The 22,905-nt window shown below is 38.9% G+C and overlaps 1 protein-coding gene across 14 annotated transcripts in view; it reads right to left on the reverse strand.

Moving 5' to 3' along the window:
• The window catches only part of ptprk (protein tyrosine phosphatase receptor type K), a 115,542-nt gene that overhangs the window by 54,061 nt on the left and 38,576 nt on the right, over nucleotides 1–22,905 (reverse strand). For all 14 annotated transcript variants that reach the window (XM_085133748.1, XM_085133746.1, XM_085133753.1 and 11 more), the window contains exons 3-9: nucleotides 17,606–17,728; nucleotides 10,567–10,727; nucleotides 9,268–9,319; nucleotides 9,111–9,169; nucleotides 4,203–4,284; nucleotides 2,631–2,746; nucleotides 1,536–1,710 (exon numbers count right to left, since the gene is read on the reverse strand). In XM_085133748.1, the coding sequence (XP_084989874.1) occupies nucleotides 1,536–1,710; nucleotides 2,631–2,746; nucleotides 4,203–4,284; nucleotides 9,111–9,169; nucleotides 9,268–9,319; nucleotides 10,567–10,727; nucleotides 17,606–17,728 (768 nt within the window). The remainder of the gene's footprint in view (nucleotides 1–1,535; nucleotides 1,711–2,630; nucleotides 2,747–4,202; nucleotides 4,285–9,110; nucleotides 9,170–9,267; nucleotides 9,320–10,566; nucleotides 10,728–17,605; nucleotides 17,729–22,905) is intronic.

Below are 22,905 nucleotides of genomic sequence, written 5' to 3' on the forward strand. Positions count from 1 at the left end.
CTCATCTCATTCCTCTTTCCCTTCTCGCAATCAAAAAACGATGTTCACGATAAATAAACATTAGCCACTTACGTTTTCCTACTAAATCAGCAATGTCCTGAAGATCTCCTTCCATTACTGCCTGATAATCCTCATCAATAAATAAATAAAAATCTGTTTATGGTTAGGGTCATGTGACACAGAGAGTTGAACCTCTATGCCAGAGAGTGTAAGAGCACCTTTATCTGAGGTACACCATCTAATATTCATATTCATGGCGCTCGTTTCTACTTTGATTTCTTATTTCTTCCAGCTCTGACATCTCCTATGCAGAATAATAAACATGACTCTGCTCTGCTGTTTACATATTCACACATATTCTTGATTCTGATATGGATATTCTTTGGATAATGAGCTATTTACATTTAACTTTTCTCCACCAACTCCTCTCTTCTCTTTGCTCTTCCTTCCACCTCCCCACCCTACCCACTCCACCCCCCTTCTGTCACTCCCATATCATTCTTTCTGAATCTCTTTCGCCTTTACCCACCCCAATCTGCCCCCCACCCCCCACACCACCCCCCGTGTGTCTCTCTGGGAGATGAATTGAATATGTAAGCTATTGGATGTGAATGAATAAAGCATCCCATCTCAAACACACATTGGTGACACCTTATTAACCACATGTCAGATGCACATGACAGCTGCAGCACGCACACACACACACACACACACACAAATACACAGATTCCATTCGCGTACACTTAGACACAGCACGCCCATGCTGGCATAGACAACAATTGAGCTATCTCATCCTCATATAAGCATCTACACACACAGTTGCAGCATTTGCACCCACATTCAAACACAAGAGTAGCACACATAGATCTACATACCCTCCCTCATTAGCCTATATTGTTACTTTCATTTTATGAGTCCGTCACAGTGAAACACAAAGTTGATCATAACAAAAAAAAAAAACACAAACTCACAGAGAGGTCAAGAAAACAGCTAGCCAGGGTACATGGAAGCACGTAGAATGTAACTCAGCATTAACCTTTTAATTACAGAGTTAGTCTATTATTAAATCACTCTTTCATATGATAAGACATCCTCTATATCAGGGCTGGACTATTAATTTTCATAAGGGACATCATGAACTAAATATTTTGCCCTTAAATGAAGCTTTAGTCCAAAATCACTCGTTATTTACTTCATGCTGCACTGGAGTCACTGTTGACTGTCCAAATTAACATCACTGAATTAAACTTAATTACTTAGCTAATGATAAAATATGCTATTGGCAGCTGTGATTTAAGCTAACAAATCTGATAAATGGCTCAAGCTCCTGTGAATCCTGATTTTGTTTACTTCTGTCTGACTTTGTTGACACACTGTATTAAAAATTAATACATTGGGAACTTTCATTGTACGTCCAAGAATTCTTCAAAAAAGCTTATATATAAATATACTACTATCAGATTTTTAAAAAAGCAGCAAAGAAGTTGACAGAAAATCTATTAAATAACCTTGAAAATGTTTTTCAAAATCCTCACCTCTGACGATAAGCGCAGCAAAGTTGGACACCCCAGAGCCGCGCTCTGACTGGGTGACACAGCGATACAGATCTTGATCTTGATTAGTGACTTCTTTGAGGTGGAAGGAGGCAGCAAACCGTCTGTGGTTGATGTTTTTGGTCAGAGCCACTGGAATATCCTCTCCATTTCTCCTCTACAGACAAACACACACAGACAGACAGATCAGGTGTTGCAGCGGGTATGAAGGGTTAAATGCCTTGCTCAAGGTCAGCCAGCACTGACCACAGACACGTGCGCACACACTCATGTGTGTACACACTCTCGTCCCCCTCTGCTTCGCTGACAGCAGGTTTGAAGGTCATGACTACAATAGAACCATAATGAAATCAGCAGCTATTAAACTCTTAATCATGTTAGCTGCTAGATGTATGGCCTGAAGTCAGTCAGTGTGACTGTGACTGCGTGAGTGTGTACTTGTGTGTTTGCGCAGTTGACACTTTATAATTGGACATACAAGTCCTAAGGGTGTCACATTCAGTACACTCTTTGTGTTGTTAAGTAAATAAAGCTACACACTGCATATTTATATTATTTTACAAGGAACTGCTCGCATTAATCAGCACAAGAATGCAATGACAGATTTAGCAAGACCTTGCTCATTTTCATTTGTACTGCAACTTTATGAAGACAGAGAGTCATATAATGAAGGGAAAGTCTGTCCCAATTACAGAAAACATGCTCTCAGTTGAGTCCAGTGGTATAAATTTTCTCTTAACTTATCAAGCCTTTCCGGCTTTAAAGTTGACTTTCTTAAATATGTTTTTAACTGTCATATTCTGTAAAAATAAATAAGTAAATAAATGAAATCCATTCAATAATGTTGTAATTGGGTACACTAAAATGAATACCACTGTTAGATGTGACAAAATATGCTGTTTTTGGATCTGGGCTTGAAAGGCTGCGAATATTATTGCAATTTAAATACTGCTAGTTAAATAACCCCATAATCATAATTAAACGTTTAGATCTGGTCTTGCTACAAACGCCTTGTAGAACTTGTTCATGTAATAACAGCACACCGCACACGTTTTGCAAATGTTTTCTTGGTTGTACCTGTAGCCAGAGTTTATTGTTCGAGGTGTCTCGCCCCGTGGCGATACACTGAAAAGTGGCATTTTGTCCAGCGTTCACCTCCACATCCCCAAGGCGCAGGAAATGAGGCGATTTATCTGCAGGAAATGAGGTCAAACAAAGAGGCGAATCAGATTAGGTTTACAGCGAGGATATATGTATTTGTGCTTTAAAATGTTTTGATTTTATTCCTCTCTTTAAAATGGAAATGAGGTGACAAAACAGTCACCTTATCACAAACACACAATACATTTCAGGACGATGGGCCACCCTGAGGAATATGTTAATTTTTGTCATTATTATGTTTTACTGGACCACAACACAGTACTGACTTGCCATTGCCAGGTAACAATAATGCCACATTCACTACATGTGACTGACATAGCTTCCAGTTCTTAAATACCATGCTAAGATAATGAAGTAAGCCTTTTTAGACCCTGAAGATGCAGTTCAGCCGTGACATCTTTATTCTGGGGATGTGATTGCAATCATAGATAGCAGCTCATAGGGTGAATGAAAACACACACACACGGACACACGCTCACAAACACACAAGCTCACACATGCACGCATGTGAACGTGTGCACACACACACAAACCCGTGTGTCCAGAAATGCAGCTGTGAGAATGAATGCTTCCACTGTGGAGACTAAGTACTAATTCCTTTTTAAATACTTGCTCCTTCCTATTAAGGGCCCCGCTGCTCTGCCTTTAAAACACCAGGGATCCTTTTTTCCCTCCCATATTTTACAAGATTTCACGTCCAAGTGTAGAAATGTGTTTCAGAGTCATATCGACAACTTGTGACAGAGACAGGGACCACAGGGACATCACGACCCCACAAACTCTACAAGGGGGACTGTTCACGACACTTTATTTTTATGACTTATAATCAATAGAATCCATTAAGAAACAGAATTGTCCTGGAAGATTTCAGTGCTTCTGCTAGATAGATAACAAAAACAGCTGTAATAGTTGCCTCTCCAGGAACATGCCTATGGCTTTAGATTAACGGACCACCCTTCTGTTAACAGTTTGTCGTCACAACACTTTTTTTCTAGCCTCTAGTGGTAAGGAAACACTCAAGCAAAGAAGAGAGGAAGACTTGAGACGTACTGAGAATTTAAAAAGGATCGCAGCCCTCATCTCTTTCCTGTCAGTACAGAGACAAGAAAGCTACTGTTCACTCTGTGTGTGTGTGTGCACGCATCTGTGTGTGCTTGTGGGTTAAAGAGAAAGAGCGAGAACTGCTGAGTGGTCAGAATCTTCTCTCTCCATGATTGCCCTAATACTGTCTCATTTCCCGCTTCACTCTCTCCTATTCCCCTCTTTCTCTCTGTGATTCCTCCTCTGTCCTTTTTTTTATTTCTCTCATTTTTCTCTACGACTTGCCTTTCTCCTCTTGCCACATCCCTCCTCTCTTGTGTCACCTTCCCACTTATCTACCCATTCAAGTGCAACAGAAACCATCCCAGGTACAGTCTAATTAGTGGCCAAAGCTATCAGCGTCTATCCAGCGGACTAGGACTAATTGCTGGCATGCTAATGACTCACCGCATGGGTAGCTGAGCACCTGAATGTCGTCTATGGCGATGAAGCCGGCTTTGCTGTCCGAAACCTCAGCTTCAAATATGACCTGAGAGAAGAGAGATAGAGGAGATTTACCTATTGCTCTCCCGATTGCAGTTTAAACAGTTAATATTAACACTGAGATGAAGATAGCACAAATTACTGACAACAACATTTACAAGTAGCACACAAAATGCTTGAGCTTGATACCTTGAAGAAGTTGAATTTGCAAATGTAACAATTTGTGCACATAAACCGTGTATCAAAAACAGAAAATACAACAACAGGAAAAACAAAGTCAAAGCCTGAGAGAAAAGTAATCTACAAATGCTCTGTTTGCAAATCACAAGCCCCTTATGGTTATGAAATCAACTCTTTAGTACTGTTACCAGATCACAAAATGTTTTGATGCATCCTAAGTGCAGTGGAAGCTGCAAAGTGAGACTATTGCCATTTCAATTTGTTGTGAATATGAACAATTCAATCTTAAAGCAGGCTGAAAGTCACCGACAGCAGCTGTTGATGTGCTTTAAACTGGATAAATTCAAAACCGCCACCCTGAATGCAGCTGGATTTATAAATTCTGTCCAACACGGCAGGGAGGATAAATGAGATACTTCCTTATGGATCATAGTAATCTCTTTGGGTACACAAAAATGGCTGCTAAAGAAATTATAGTATATACTGAAATCCAGTGTGGTAAGTCAGAGAGCAAAGAGCTATGACCTATCTGTTTGTTCTTTTTTCCCCATGCCTATTTTTGCTTTCCTTTCCTTTCCTACATCTGTCTGTTTTCCTTATGTTGTCAGACATCTGTGCATGTAACACATGATGAGAACTTCAGCAAAGGATGAAAAAAACTCCAAAATAAATACATAAAATTCAATTTTCTTTTAGCTATGATAATAGTGCTGGCCTTGGGAGTTAAATTCAGTAAATCCATTGTACTGACATCCATGTTCCCCACAGGATAATTCCTAATTTCATTTTTGTGCTACCAGTAGGTCAATGATTGATAAATACTTCAAACACACAGAGTCACACATTAGAGGCATGGGAGGCTGCCATTAGCTGCCTTTCTACTGCATGAACAGCTTCCCGATCAGCCATTTAAGCCTTTTTCTTCATAGTGTTGGAAGATCCACAATACTTTAAATGTTATGTAATATTTGCAACAATTTTGACTGTGATGCCAAAAGTTATGACTAATCAATCTGTAAGACCAAAATCCTTTGTTCCATTCTGACAATTTGCTTTTTTTTAAAAAAAGGAGTTTAATCAACGAGTATGTATGTAATGCACTTTTAGTTTCCCTAGAAAAGCTTCCAAAAAAAACATTACTTCATGGTATAGGCCACCTTAAAAGTGCTGGATAGTTGAAAACAGCTCATTCTTAAGGGTAGAACTAAAATGTGATTTGAGTACCATGACTTGGTGATGGTAGTGAAAGTTTCAGCGTTATGGGAATGGCCTCGGATGAACTGGAAAAACAAACCTGTCGTACTTGTTTTGATTCCCTTGGGGAATGGAAACGCACAGTGTTTGTTAATCCACCAGGACTTTACAAAGTATTTAAATGTAAGCTGATAATTGGGCAAAATAGATTACCCATTAGGATATTTCATGTATATATAACTTTAAAATATAATGGGTGACCATTGTGAATCTGATGAAAATAAAAAAAAACTATCTGTGGACATTCTTGCCCTGAACTAATTTCTCATGTGTTAGTATGATTGCTTGGAAGAAATAAGCAATCATGGCTGAGTAGGCAAATTACCTGCTTAACACTAAATAACACTGGCAAGCTAAATTTGTAGATTTTAAGTGGAGTCATAACAGTCAACAGGTGCTTCAACCTCCCTGCAGCTCACTAAGGATCTGAATTAGGAAAATCCACCTCATCGTAATCTCTCTCTTCTTCACTGCCTCCTCCTTGTCCATACGTTAGCCTTCCCAAGCCTTTTTCCCCTTTCTCTATTTCTCGCTTGCTGTCTGTTTTCTAACAGTGTTTATTTAGAAAGGAGCACCTAATGAACAGAAGAGAAGGGACAGGAGGAGAAAAGAGGAGGTAGCCATCAAAAAGAGAGGTAGAGGGAGAAAGAGAGCAAGGCAGTGAGCAGTTGTTGTCATTCATCACCTGTAAAAGGAAATCTGCCGTGAACTGTTTACCCACAGCTTATCATCTCCTGCTTGTCACACTCTCCCCCTCTCGGTCTCCCTCCCCTACCAATCTATCTTGTCTCTCTCTCCTATCATCTTTCACTCATAGCTCACTGCGGAGCCCAGCAGAAAGACATCAGCTGACTTTTAATACCTTCATCTCCGTCTTTCCTGTCTGCCAAGCTTTCCTGTCTGCCTGCCTCCTATACACCTGCATGTAGGTGCATGTATAAAAACATATAAACAAATGTTTTATGTTTATGCTTCAAGTCATTGAGGACGAACTCGGGTCACAAGTCTGGGCAATGAATGTTCCCCAAATAAAGTGAATAAAATGAATCCTCTCAAATTATCTTAATACTTTTTCTTCTTACATAGCCTAAAGGAAATCTATTTAATATAGATATAATACTTAAATGAAATGTGTGGCTTAGGGCTGGCTCTTTACCAGCCTGCTATTCAAAAGTGAGATTAAAAAATCTTTAACAACCTTTCTGAATTTGCAGTGAGTGGAATCTAACCCACAGTATAGTCTGAGGTTTGTCTGTGGACATTTAGCTGAACAAATTACATGTTGGTTATGAACTTGTTTGAACCTGACAGAGAATGAAAGACTGAGTACACAAGGTCTGCCCATTGGTGTCCAATTAAATTTTAGCATTTAGGAACTTTAAAAGCAAGAAACTTGACATCAAACTTTTAAACATTTTCAAATCTCAGGCCAACTCTTTTGGCAGTGAAGCAAGTCTCTGCAGTCAAATCAAAGATTATAATCAATTTTTTTGAGCTGGTCTTAAATCTACACTCTGCTAATGTTTGTGTACGCGTGAGTGTGGTATTGAAAGGATTTTCATCATGCCCAGGGACATGTGGCTTGGGTGCAAGTCATTTTACCTTCTTGTAAAAGTTAATTGTCTATAAGGCCATGTGAATTCATATTCATATATTGGATTGCGGTCACCTCTGATACATACAGGGGTCAAACACTCACTACCTGACCAATCCAATCAGTGTAGAGCAGGTTTATTGTTTTCTGAAATGTTAAAGCCTACATCATTACTCCAGAGTATGTCACTCAGATACAGTTTATGCATGCATGGCCATTGAATCAAACATGTTTAACCTCCTAGGACCTGGCGTCCACATATGTGGACATCACATTTTGGGTTATTTAGACCAAAATACTCAATTTTGCTCTACAAGGGCCTGATATCCACTTACGAGGACATTATACTGCTACTGTTCTATCAGAATTTTAAACGAATATCCTCACATGTGGCTCTGATTTTTCATAAAAACAAAAATAAGGTAAAAAAAAATAATCTGGTAATTCTTTGTTTTTACATTCATTGGGCCCCAATCAGACCAAATATCAAAGAGAAATTAAAAATGCATGCCGTGGAAGGAACATTTTCATGTCACCTTATAGCCCAAAGATTAATAAATGTAAATTGTGTTTGGGCACTGTTTCTGTATATATATCATATGAATTAACGCTTAAGGTAATTTAATTTCCTGTGAGAAAATGAGTCTTAAAATATCTTGTTTTGTCTGACCAAGAGCTCAAAACTCAAGATTTACTGTCACGTTTAAAAAAAGAGAAACAAAAACAAAACACATCACTTAAACCACCAACCTTTGGAATATATTTTTACTCTGATATCAAACTGTCACCAGATATTATTATCTTTATATAAAGTTCTTTCTTCACTGCATTGTGGAGATCTAGAAACGGTTAAGATTGTTAAGTTTTCAGTTGAAATAAAGAGCCAAGAAAGACAAAATGTTTAAGAGGACTACAAGGTCTTCTTAAACTGTGCTATGTGGCTTTGTCTGCATTTCATACGTGCATCTGTTGTTGCATGCGACAGGTCTTCCCCTGGTGAAACGAGTCTCATTACAGCTGAAGCTAAAGTGCTAACAGAGAAACATGTTCCAACATGATAAAATAGTTTCATACTCTGAAATCCAATAACCTGTTTCCCAGCCTCAAAACCTATATAATCCTTGGCAAACCTGGATGATTATGTTCCAATTAAAACATGTTGACACACGAGTTTCATGCTGGTGATCTCCGCTGAGGGGGACTGGGCTCCAGATGGGCCATTTGGAGGATGTTCTTACACTTTGCTTTATAGTAATATTACACAGTCCTCTGGCTGTGTGTGTTAACATGATCAGTGTGTGTATGTAGCTACAACGCTCAGCCTGTAATGTACACACATGTCTAAACACCACCCAACGACTGCACACAGATCAAGTTGACTGACATAAATTAAGAAAAAGGAAGAGACAAATATGCACATAAGATCAGTATAATGCAACCTACAACAATATTCCTGCAATAGATTTTCCTATGTGAATCTCATGTTCAGGGTCAGGTCAGACAGCTGCTCATTAAAAACACATAAACAAGACCATAGGGCAATGACAACAATGTCAGTGTCCAGCATGGCGACACACCCCTATGCGTGCAAACACGTGTACACATAAACACACACCCGGCTGGTCTTTCTAAGTGTCTTTCTAGCCTAATCGCCACCTCCTGAGCCTCAGTCAACACAAATAAATCAGCTGCCTGCCTCACAGCACGTGTATGTGTTTGCCTTTATTTGTGTGTGTCTGTGTGACATCTGCGTTTTCACATCAGTTCGACAGAAAGTAAAGAACTATGCATGATAGTGGGATGTTCTAACTGTGTAGTTGCTGTTTGTTATTTTACCGATTTACCTGATATTCATTAGGCCAGAAGGTGGAAACAGCAAGTTCGGCTCTCAGCCACTCTTTACCTGGACAACGACATCAGGGTCAAAATAAGCAATTATAAGCAATAATGCATAAACGCTGAATTGAATCAGATTAAGCACTGCTGTGAGCTAGTCTTTACCGGTGTAGGACGTCACATTCCATATAGGGTTAGCCAAGGGACCCTTGTTCACCTAGAAATCAAACAGAACCACAATCAGTCACAAAATAGTTTACACAAAAATGAACCTATAAGCATGCAGTGCACTGCAATTCATGATTTATCCAAAGAGGCCCCTTTTACATTCCAGTCAGGCATCTTTTTCTTGGTTTATTACAGCTCACCTGGCTCTAGCCAGGAAATTCCAAAGAAACTACAATCTAATCTTAATGTGTTTTCTAAGAACATTCACACACAGAAAAAAGAAAACAATAGGATCAGGAGACAGAGGTGTTATGGAAATAACTGTGGAATAGACTGTCAAAGCACCAGATATGTGAATGTACTTCTCCATATTATTTAAATAAAATAAATAACATAATGTTATTTTGAAATAAACGTGAGAGACTGCATGTGTGTTGCTTTAAAAATCAAGTTTAATTTTGAAATGAAAGTGTCGGTTAAAGCAAGGCAATCAGCAGCCTCTATTGCATGTTAGCTGCAATAATTGCGGGGATGTTTCATAAAACCAAAACCAAGAATTTCCAATAAATCCAGTATTCTTTTGCTTTGTTTTCTTCTGTCCTGTTTTGTTTTATATGGAGAGGCTTTGGTCACCATCTGCTTTTGTGACAAACAAACTCCTTTAATTAATTTAGAATAATGCAATCCAGCTTGGGCTCTATAATATGTAGCCTCAGAGAATGTACACTGCTGTATAGTGGCTGGTGGAGGAGTACATTTGGTCTTGATTCAGCTGGTTTGTTTGCTAATTAGAAAAATCCAAATAAATATAACCGTCAGTTAATTGAGGTCTACTATGTTTTTCTGTTTTCTGGCACATATTAACTCTACATAGCTGGGCATAAACGTGGCCAAAGTTACAAATAATGATGTCACCATATGTGCAGGTAATCCATGTGAGCTGAGTTGCTTTAAACTAGATGTTTTGCTAGCACTTTATTTTTTACTCTTATATCTAGATGATGTCAGAGAGGGCTTACAACATTAACAGGCTCTCTCAGGTACACAGCCGACACATCTGCCGTTAAAACTTATTAAGAGGGCCAGTAATGCTCAGTTAGTTTCAGATCCCAGCTAAAACAACGGGCTGCACCAAGACCCAGTATAAGATAAAAAAGGATTATTTTAAACTGCAAATCATGCAAAGTTGCACTGGCTCAGAAATAATAAGAGGAAGTTGGGAATGAGCATCATAGGGTCCCTTAAGACAATTAACTACTACATATCCAACTACTCTACTAGATCGGATCTCAGTACCTTCACCAGGACGTTGAGCGTGCCAGGGCTGGAGCCATCGGGGCTACCGAGGAGATAGTTGAAGTCGATACAATGAGTATCATTCTCCTTCATGACTGGCAGCTGAAACCTGGCTTTTTCTCCAACATCATACTGCGAGATGTCAACATACATGTAGGAACCTGCGTGAAAGGAAAGAAACAAAGGACTTTAACCACAGTTGGAAAGCAAACAATGCAGCAATTTTAAATCTGACTGGATCAAGAGCAATGAATTGCTCATTTTGTTTGCAGCTGCTTGTGCTTGTGCCAACTAGAGATGGACCAATCCGATATTATGTATCGGTCCGATACTGACCTAAATTACTGGATCGGATATCGGATATCCGTAGCATGTCGGAGCAGTGTGGTCACGTGATAGAGCGGCTGTGTGTATTTGTAGCCTGCTAGCAAACATTTCATCTCCGAGGAAGTTATCTCAGAGAGAAGTAAAGCAAGTGTGTAAGTTCATCTCTGAATGTTTGTAAAGCATTTCCGCATTAAGCTTAACAACCGATATATGGAGCGACTGCCTCTCTCTCTTTCTCCCTCTCCTGCTGCTACTTCAATCGTGAAACTGCTTAATGATCAGCTGATCGGCTTTTCTGAGTCCGTCTCTCTTCTTTGTTTTTGGCCCACTTTGCACCAGAAAGAGGAAACCAGCGGCTGAACAACAGCAGCACTATTAAGCTCGATAAGCTGTTGTTAGAATTTATTTAATATTACTTTCTAGACCAGGATCTTTTTCTAGTAGCTGACGGCTGGTAACTGTGCAGGGGCGGATCTAGCAAAGTTTAGCCAGGGGGGCCGATAGGGCATTAACAGGGAAAAGGGGGCACAAAGACATACTTTTCTTTCTTATTCTCATTTAAAATATCTAGCTTTTAATTATTTAATAATTATCTGAATCTTACACCCAAAGTTTTAATCTGATGCAAAATGTATAGAAGTCCATTACTGTATATAGTAACTGTTAAGTCTAATATACCCTAGTAAGCTATAGTACTTTTTCCTTTGGGACAGTACCATCTGTGAATTCTGCAATTCTGTTGAAGAAAGATGTTGAATCTATTTAATTATTCTTGAAAAATAATTTTTTTCTGTGAATTTTTTTCCCCCTGCATCAAATTAAAGTTGATTACATTGATTGAGCATCATGAGGAAGAGGGTGGTTCCCTATGTTCTTTTGCTGGGAGTTTGCAACCCTATTAGTTAGGTTGCTTAATATTTCTGCTAAGTACTCTTTAAAATACCAGAATAGGGAGGATGGAGTAGGTTTAACTTTATTAGATTGATCAGTGTTGCTGATCTATGAAATATTTTGGGTGCAGTGTTTTTTTTACATACAGGTATAACAGAATAGCTTTAGTGTTGTTGTTGTTTTTTAACTGGAGTATGAACTTATACAAAAAGCAGCAAGATATTAAAAAAACAGTTTTATTGATTAAAAAACACACTATATCGGATTCATATCGGTATCGGCAGATATCCAAATTTATGATATCGGTATCGGTATCGGACACAAAAAAGTGGTATCATGCCATCTCTAGTGCCAACACATACCTTCAAAAATGCAATGCTTGAACAGACTAGCAAGGATGCCCTCTGAGGGGCTAGTTAGTGTGTAGACATTGAAACTATGACTGCATTTGCCAAAGAGTGGGCTGTATGTACCTACATGAGCATCCGACCGCTTCTGTACAAGGTTATAACAGTCTAAAGTATTTAGAAACTTTAAAATAATATTTTGCACAGTTTTTTGTTTGTTCTAGTAATAATCCCCTGTAAAAGTTACCTTCTACTCAGCAGTCCTTTTAGAAATAATGGAGAAACTGCAGCAGTACGTGCAGCTGAACGAGTCTATAAAAGTGACCTGGCACAAGGTTGGAAACAAATACTAATAATTTGAAGATGTGCAACAACTGGACTGACGCAAAGAGGAAACTAAATGTCTGCAGCTTCATGAGAAGAAATCAGAGCAATACCTGGAAGAAGAATGGAGAAATGATGCACCACTTTTAATATACATAAGTGATTAAACAGTGCTTTTATGGCAGGAAACAAACTCTGCTGTATCCCAATTTGAGGAACTGGAACCTCCAAATTGTCACAATAGATTTCGCACTCTGATTTCATGATTAGTGGTTGATTTTATTTCATAGCAGTTCTCTGGGCGATGCTTCTCTGTTTTTACTTCTGTTGTTTACGTTATTCTGGCCCCTTCAACACCGAATTCACACACAAATCAGTTACTTTTGTTATGCTAACACAATGACACACTGGAGAACTGTTTCATTCTCTACAACATCAGCAAGCCAAGAATAAATATACTTCAGGTACTTCGCTAGCCTACTGAGTACTATACCATGACAGCATTATACACCATTATAGCTGACTGAAGGGAATAATCTGGCTGTACCAACAGGACAGACAAACTGTCCTTCCAGATGTTCTAGTAATCAGCTCAGACCCGAACCAGATGTTGATGCAATGAAATATGATAAAATGTGATCCTGCTCTGCTTGATGTTTAATCTCACAATCTCACATTAGCTCATCACAAATTCAGAGAAACGATCCCATGATAATGATTAAGTCTAATTCCTTGAAACGTATATTGTTATATTTGTTTTGAATATGCAATTCTTATTAATCACCTATGAAGACAAATGTACATTATCATAAACTGGATATCTTTGGGTTTGAAATTCTTGGCTATTGAAATTAATTCATTTGCAGATGTAATCCTAAATAGAATAGAATAGAATAGAATAGAATAGAATAGAATAGAATAGGACAGTATAGAATTAAATACAATTAAATAAAGTCAAATTGGATAAAACCCTACATTCTATAAAATGCCCCTGGTTAATTGTATTTGCATATTAGACTATACATAATATGTACTATATAATGGTTTCTAGACAATAGCGCTTATCACTTATTGTTTAGCTAATCTACTGTGAGAAAACACATCGCTCTGCAGAATGGAGCAGAACATAACAGGCTTTGAACGGATGCACACAAACATGTGGAGGCACAGACATGTGTGCGCACATGCACACACATGCACATCAGCTTCTCAGTACCCCAGTTATCGTTTTGGCTGTTCTTTTCTTTTTATCCCTGTGCTTTTTCCTGCCATGCAGGTATTAGAATAATCTCACTTCTTGGTTCTGAATGTCACAAACAAAACCCAAAATGACTCCAGCCAAACTGGACTACAGCCAATCAGACTGGAAACAAAACAAGGCCGGCACTGATTTTCTCTCTATCTAAATCTGCTGCAAAATGAACATATAATGGACATCACTCCCTTTATTTTATTTTTTTCATTTTTGCCACTGACGCTAAGATGGTGACATGAAAAAAAGAGCCTTTAAGATGGCTGCCAAGATGATGTGCCAGCTAAAAATACTCCTATCAGTCAGAGACCCAGATATGTCACAACACAAACAACGTTGCAAAATATAACCTTTAGCACTTCAGCTAATCAAAGCACTGCCTGCTACAAAAATATAACAGGAAAAGGATTTAGTATAGGTTGGAAACAGCTGAGTAATATGTGACAACAGTGTCTGTTTACTGAAATAATTCCAACATATATTTTAGAAACCACATGAATATCAGTCTATTACACCAGAACAATGACAAGACCTAACCTGGCACAAAAGCTGCATTTGAAAACATGAGTAATAATGAAAGACTCACTGCACACAAAACTGATGCTACACCGCTACACCCATGCTAAGCAAGCACCTTATGATGCCAAGAACATCTGACACTTGAGGTTTGTTTCTAAAATGGCTGATTCTTTTGAGTGGCTAAAGTCTAAAATGGCCGGTAAAAGGGTAACGACACAAGATAATTAAAGATGAGACTAAAAATACCGCTGTGATAGCCTTGAGCCCCAGATATGTCACAACAAGAACAACAGTAGCAGGGCAGACTGGGGACAGTATTCTCAAGCAAAAGATGCGTGAGATGTCAAATACCCTTCCACAGTAACACATGCTCTTCATTCATAGGAAGGGAGATCACTGCACAGACTACAGATTATGTAGCCTGGAGTCAAACATGGAGTTAATTTCATTTTTTCTTTTCACTTCAAGACAGCTTGCATCTCCAGAGGCCATGCTCAGTGTTCTATACATATAAGCAACAGTGGAAATTACATTTCCGCTCCCTTTTCTGACTATAATTCATTATTTTACTGACACCTTACGCATTGCCTTATGATTCTGAAATTTAATTAGCACTTCTATCTTAATTTGTTGCTTTAAAAATGTCCCCATATTGTTATAATTTTTAATTAAACTGCATACTGCTTTTGTGAAGGTTAACACTCACGTCTTGTAGGAACTGTGTCATAAAGGTTGGATTTATTGGTAATTTTAAGTATTTTATAATGGTGTTGCTGCCTTCTTCATTATTTGATCATTATTAAAACATTTAGTGCACATGAGACCAGCTTTGGTGCATTTTAAATGCCTCCCCTCCTTATTAGATAGCACACACTGATAAATATGAGAGACATGGAGAGAATGGCATGCCAAATAGGTTTTGAGTGGTACTGGCTGACAACATTATGAGTCAAGAGTATCTGCTTTAGTCCACTGAGCCACAAGGCCCCTGCCCATGAATGTTCAACTGGCACAATGCACATTGCCAGAGTAGCTTGTAGACCCTGCCATGGTGACTAGTGCCAAAACTGACCCCCGGAGACATTACATAGAAGAGTTTTATCTCTTATTAAAAACACTGCCAAACTGTCCCTGCAATATGCCATAAGCACAAATGGTGATTAGCAACTGGCACAAATCATTGTGGGTTATAAGGAACAAAAGTATCATTTTCGTCACTGCTATAACTCTAAAAGGATTCTGTGTAACTCCCCTAGTAGATGACTCCTTTTATTCTGCCCTTACCTTTGACAAAATAAACTCCCTGATGTACTAATCAGCAAAAAAAAAGTCACTCCCAAAGGTCTTTGGGAACTCTTAACAACTCCCCAAACAATGGGATTGGTATTCCTTTGTTTTCAGGGGTCAGAACCCAAAAGAGGTTAATGCCACTCCTCTTAAATCAAGCCATGCCCTCAAGGAGATTGTAGTTAGCCAGACCAGAGTATTAAATTACTGGTGGCTAGGATAGCTTGAGAAAACTATTCTAATAATAGACATTACTAAAGTTTCCTTGGGCATGGCACTTAAGCAACCAACTCAACCCCTCACCCATTTCCCTTAACTCCTTCCAAAAAGAAACCTAGCCAAGTGCTGCATCTGTAATCCCCTCTAGCAACCTCGTTTTCCATCCACTGCACCACTGTTCCACACCCCACTGGCATTATTAACACATCAAATGTCAGTTCATGCTCCCATACCTTTAGGCAAGGCTCTGAACCTCCCCTTTAGCAACCAACATCTCCAAACCATTAACCTGCTCTGCCACCCCCATGCCCCTGCTCGTTCCACTAGCTTCAACAGCCATTAATGCTATGTTAATTGCAGCCATTACCTCTGCACTCTTAGGCAAGGTATTTAACCTCTTCAGGCTGCCAACGCTGTCCTCTCAGCACAGTGACACCACTTGGTATTAATAATGCTAAATGATAGACTTTGGCTTTGTACCACTGGGCACCACACTCTTGTGTCAGTGCTTAATTATATGCAAGACCACACATGCACGACACACAAAGTGGGTCTTTGTGTGTGAAAATTGTAAAAAAGTCGGCTTTTAAATGAACCTTTCTCTAATTGTCAGCGAGCCTGGGTTGTCATGAAGATAAGTCTGAGAGATAAATAACAGCACTGCATTGTCATGGAAACAAAATCATAATCTTCCACAACAGAGGAAGAGGAGAGGTCAGAGGAAAGAAGTGGTAAGAGAAGAGGGTGAAAGGAATCAAGGTAACGTGAAATCAAAAAGAAAAGGAAAGGAAAGGAGAAACAATGCTGAGAAGCAAACTATGTTTATGGTGCTACACTGCAACACAGTTTCCTTAATGTGGTTAGGTTCATACTTCCACTTGACATTCTTACTCTGTGGTTTTTTGTAAAGCTAGTTACCATTTCAACATTGCATAGCTGGTTACTGTTATAACATTTTGGTTTTAACATTGTAAAGCAGGCAACCTTCCCTGTTCCCTGCCGTTGATTAATGACCTCATATTCTGTTAATTAGACCCTCAGCCCTGAGGCAGAAAGATTTAATTTCCCCTTCATCATCATCATGAAGAAAAAAACAACTGATTAGAGAGGAGAGGAGAGGAGAGAAGAGGAGAGGAAAAAGCACCAAGAACTTGTACAGTGATATATACATATTCCATTAAAGTAAAAGTCAGTCAATCAGCTCCTAATTCAGCCAGAGTACAAAACTAGTATTATCAGCAAAATAAACTTAAAGCATCAAAATGAAAGTATGTGATCTGCAGAACACCGATGCATCAATATGTAAGAAGCATTTTGCTGCGTACGCTTCGGTCATTTAGTCCAGTGATTCCCAGCCTAGGGGCTGACCCCCTCTAAAAGGGAGCAAACTACATCTGCAGGCTCATGGAATGATTAATTGAGAGGGGAAAAAGCTGCTCTGCAAAATTATTTTTGCTTTTTTGAAATATTGGGTAATTCTGCATCAGAATTAGGCTTGCAAAGTTGTTTAAATGAAACCACCTGGAAAATTAGACAAAAAAATGTATCCGCTAACAACTCAGTGAAACATTTTTTTAGGGGAAAGCAACAAAAAAAAAAAACAACCAAAAGTTGCAAACCGCTGTTCATAGTTCAGCATATACACGATGTGATTATCAGAAGTTGACTGATATAGTTGGGATATAGCAGAGCAGTAATAATCCTGCATAATAAATGTGCTACAGTAATAAACAGAAATTACATCTAAAAAATGGTGAAACTCGAAAAAGAGCTCAAGCACTTCAAACTGCATTGAACAGTAAGCTGCTTTCCACAGTTTGAGGTGATGAAGTAGGAGATGACAAACATGAGGGGAAGGGAATTTGAGCTTCACCTTGTGGCAGGTGTGGTGAGACATATGGCAATTCCTGGGTGTTGATGTGCGTCCAGTCAAAGTCATCATAAGGATCTTGTTGGTAGTCACACTGAGAGAAGCCCTCATCAAATGTACAACTTCCTGCAGAAAAGAGAAACAATAAAATGTAGTTAAATTTACAAAAAGACAAAGATGAAGTTTGTTGCCTTGACTGAGTAAGCGAACACATTTTTTTAAACTGACTTTGAGTCATGTTTCAAACCTTTCTTTTGTGCTTTTTTATGTGTGTGCGGTTGTCTCCGCTCATTAAAAACCACCAAAGTCTGAGCTCCGACACTTATCACTCAGGGCCACTTAGGATCACCTCTGACTCAGCCAGCAGAGCCTTCAGCTGATCATCTGAGCCCATCACCACAGCCTTGGAACAACCATGTGTGAGCTGACCGCCTCTGGCTCCGCCTAAACAGGAAGTTGCTCTAACACAGATAGACATCACTTGTCCCTGATAGCTAACTGAACCAATCAACTTAAAATGATATGCAGTTTGTTCTGGCTATATTGCTGATAGGAACAGCATTCAGGCTACTACTTGCTATCTGATTTATTGGCCTAGCAGTTATGCGCAGCTTGTGTTAATAAAATGACCAGAAGAGACGTGGCTAAGAAAAGCCAAAATGCCATCTGATTCAAGTCTCTGGTAGTTAGTGGTCACAGAGACGTGTCCTTTGTGCCCTTTTTTTATTTCCCACTGTTGAGATGGATAAAGTCTACTATGAAAAATGAAATCACAATATATTCATTACAGTTAGACATCTATATTCACGTTAACTTATGATGAAACGAAACTGTTTGTAATTAAAATGTTAGTAGGTGCTCGGAAATAAATACTGTAGTATTTAAAAAGATCTTAAATATCATTTATAAAAAGCAGCCACTGTTTGCCTTGATTATCACTTGACAATGACTTTGTTTTGGCAAGATTTCAACCTTATTTTAAAACCTCAATTTCATGAAGTATAATAGCATATTTATATTCAAATCACTATACTATAAAATAAATACACAAAGGAAGAAGGAATGAGTGAGCAAGCCACCATGAAGCACTATCAGCAACCAGGACTGCCAGCTACATAAATCTCCTAGCCTTCAGTTAGTGGTACAGCTTTGCTACCTGTGTCCTAGAGCAAACTGTGGTGGCTGTGATGGAGAGCAGAACGACAGGCCCTCAGATACCCCACTGATCTGAGCTCCCACTACAGAGGCATACCAAGAGGTGACAGCCGCCGCCGGAGGAGAAACAAGTTAACATCAAACTAAGCGACTGTCTTCAACTGCTGGCTGCACGGCTGGCTGTGACTCACAGCCTTGGCGAGGCACTGGATCACATTCCTCTCGGCATCATTCTTTAAACCAACCTCTCTTCGTACAGTTCAGTTCACTCCCATTCAGTTCAATTAAGTCTTTGTCACGGCAAGTCACCTCCGGTCACTGTGCAAAAACATGCAGGGACATGTGCACACAAAGCACAGCACAATAAAAAAAAAACTACTACTACTATACATTAAATTAGATATAGAAACTCTTTGTTGTCGTGCACAGCATTTGTGTGTTTGTTTGTGTAAAACTCCTGTCTTCCACAGAGTGCGAGTCAGTTTGCATCTTGCTGTCAGGTAACTTTCTCTGCATGTGTTAAAAATGTGTTTTTACGTGCATGGAAGTATCCCACATCTACAAAGCTGCATGCATTCAAACCGAACACTGAACAAATAAAGAACTAAACACCCAGTGCCATACATCACACATAACAAGTCACACAAATGGACTGGAGAAGAAGAAAATGTTGATCTGTAAAGTGAAGTGCAAGCGTGTTTGCTGTCCCTGACTGCCTCCATACAGTGTGGTCTGGAAAATAACTTCCTGTTTTATCAAAACTGTGTAACAAAAATCAGAAACACAGCTTCTTTCCTACAGTTTCTTTGTGTAGTTATTACTCTATACTATGTATCTCAGTAATTCTTTTGACTGGAAACTACAATGAATAAATGAAATCTGTGTAATAGCTTGTTTTGTCAGTTTTCTATATATCATACACTGCTGGGCTGTGACACTGCAGATGCACTTAGCCTTGGTTTACCTGCTACAGCGTTTGTTTAGCCCTTCTTTTATTCACTGACACTACAGAGAACGTACAATAGCAGCTTTATTTAGGTTCTTCTGTGGAATTTTTACCTTTGAGTACAGACGCATTTGATTTAAACAAGCTGTGTTTTAAACGTGTTTCATGAGTTTTTAATCGTGTACACATAAATGCCCAGCATTCCACTCGGCTCTGATACAAGCCGTGGTACAAGAGGTATTTTACCTTGGCTTAGCAGTGAAGAAAAAATGTCCTAGTTTTAAATTAAGCTTTACAGGCCATATTAAATCAACATTTTCAGTTGGAGAGCACTTCTCTGTCCTTGTTTGCACACCTCTGAAAGATATTCACTTACTCACACACACACGAGACGGTAACATACTAAACAAAATGTCTGTTTTTGTGTGTACGCGCTGAAAAGGGGCCTGCAAAAACTAAATATGTGCGAAAGTGTCTGCACATACACAAACCTCACGCTAACCCGCCCACGTTCTCAGTTAACACTTCTCCCTTTCCTAAATGTCCTGCCAACCTAAACCAACACACACATCAGCAGACACATGCATCTGACAGCAAATCCTTGTTGCCAATAATGAGATGAGCAGACTTTGAACTACTCTTTTGCCTCAGCTGAAAAACTCAGCAGCAAAGTGATGAGCCATGTTTTGCTCAAATGTTGTATGGACTTGAGCCAATCTGCTTTTTTATACTTTAACTTAATGTCAAATGTCAAGAATTTCTGACTTCTATTTTGTGTTTGGTGTGCTCTGCTAGTGGTAAATGCGGAAATTAAACATGCAGTAATTGATTTCTTGGGTAATAAGGGCAGCATAGCATCAACTTTTAAATTGATGTGGTAACTTGTTAGTGAACAGATGCCTGTTTACCCTTCAGTAGATAGTTAGCAACATCATCATTTATTCCGAGTCGACTTCTGGCCCCCTGATGAATGTAAATTTGATATTCACTCCCCTTTTTAGTTCTGACTTTGGTTAGCATTGCCCTCTGGGAAATCTCTGGCTTCTTAGCTGCTGAAAGTATTTTCAGCTAGCCGCTACTTCTGCTTGTCTGCCTTTTGTTGCTGAGCAGTTTGTGAATGTTGAGTGTTTATGGCATCTTCAGAGGAAACAGCTGAATCTCGTGACCAAAAACAAAGCAATGAGTTCACTCAGAGTGAAAACAAAACAGCTGAGCTGCTGATTGGAAAACCAAAACAAGCTCAAAGACAGAAGATGAGGGGAGCAGAAAAATATGGATCGCTGGCTTTGTCACAAATAATGACCAGCTTTCACGTTCTCATCATTACTGCTCAGTCCCCAAATATTGTCCTCCTTTTTTTGTACATCATATTGTTTCCTCTTCTATTTGAGTGTATGGCAGCTCTTCGAACTGTATCATAAAACAACTGAAAGGCACTGTTGCCATCTTGGATTGTGAAATCGAGGATTGGTGAGTCTTCTCTGGAACACCACACATGCCAAATTTAAAGAAGCTATGACCTCAATTTCTGACATTTTGGATCCTCAGCTATAATGAATTATATAAAATACTTCATATTAAATATTGAAATATTAATTTTTTCCCACAGGTAATTATTTTTTCCAGTCTTTGCCTCTGATTAAGAATGAAAAAAAATTAATCCCAAGCTTAAGACATGCCACCTTCCATAATTCTCAGTTTTCTTTTCAAGCTTCTCTAAAAGCTTTTTCCCAGCCTTTACCAGGACTGCAAAAATAATCTTCAGGAAGGGCCTGACAAAAAATTAAGAGATTGATTTTGTACTTTTCAAAACCCTTTGCTTTTCACACACTGCAGTGTTGTCAATATATATATATATATATATATAAGTTGAACAAAGGGTGCCCTGTAATAACTGTGATTAGTGTTTTACATGTTGACATGATCTGATCACGTTGACCTGGCAGCTGTAAACCAGCTTACAATGAATATAATTGTTATGATTAGAAATACTGTGTGTGCTTCTAACTTACTACTACACTCTGTATGTGTTTGCTCGATAAAACTGTGTAACTATTTTGACAATTTTCAAAGTACATGTATATGCATGAGTTTGTGTCCAGATGGGTCATTATTGCCACCCTCTCCTCCATTCACAAGGACACAGAGAGAGCAAGAGAACCCAACTGCATGCTAATCACTTTCTAATCAGCTTCTGTGATTGGCTGCCTCGCTAATGAAATAATGGTGACTCATTTGCATAATAAAATAATTAGAAGGACTTGATAAAGGCTCAAGGGCAGAGAGAGAAACAAAACCACACACACTTACACACGGAGATACACAGAGGCAGAGGGAAACGGGACAGCCACTATCTAAAAGACCGTTGAATGGCATCAGACAACATCTGCCACCGTCACTCAAAATCATTTTGTGGTGATTTGCATTGACCTCCACCTCTATAAGGTGAATCACACAAAAGTCCTTTGACCAAAACTGTTAGAAAACACGTTTGCAGGCAGACCCCAGGGGGTCCCTTGAAAGGAAGAGGCCCATTTCTCAATTGCTAGTTAAGATCGAGATTATTAGCTGGCATTGGCAAAAACGTGAAACAATAGACAGTTTGATTAGCTTTTGCTTTAATTTGATCTACCCGATCTGCAGACTAGGCAGTATTAAATCATATCTAACAGCTAAAGTCTGCTCAGATAAAAGTCTCAGGGACATGTTTAAATCAAATGAAGGTCTGAGATGGTTTTTTTTAATATGTTCTCAAGATAATTCAGGAAATCTTGTTATGACAAAAGAAACCAAGAGAGAAATGATTATCAAATCAGTCAATACGAGTGTCCTTGTAACAAATTTATCCTCAGCTGACAAAGTTTCTCTGAAAAATGTGAGAATTTAACAGTGCAGGGTGGCCTTGGTTTTATTTAATAGTGTCAATTCAATAAACAACTAGAAAGTTGTTGTTATCCGTTGTTGTCAGTTGTTATAAAAGGCTGCATGATACAAAAACTAACTATGCGGTCTGAAATGGTCTTTCAATGCCACTGAACATTGGGCTATGTTGCAATTTCTACAAAAGTCTTACAGACAGGTTTTGTTTGACTGCTGTTTCTATGGATGGATGTCTGACTCTTACTATGCAAAAATCTCTGTATATCCACCAGCTCCTCAGATACGATCAGAAGATCTGAAGTTGAGCAATTAAAACTGGCAC

This window comes from Neolamprologus multifasciatus, chromosome 15, assembly GCF_963576455.1.
Source record: "Neolamprologus multifasciatus chromosome 15, fNeoMul1.2, whole genome shotgun sequence".
Taxonomy (NCBI): Eukaryota; Metazoa; Chordata; class Actinopteri; order Cichliformes; family Cichlidae; genus Neolamprologus; species Neolamprologus multifasciatus.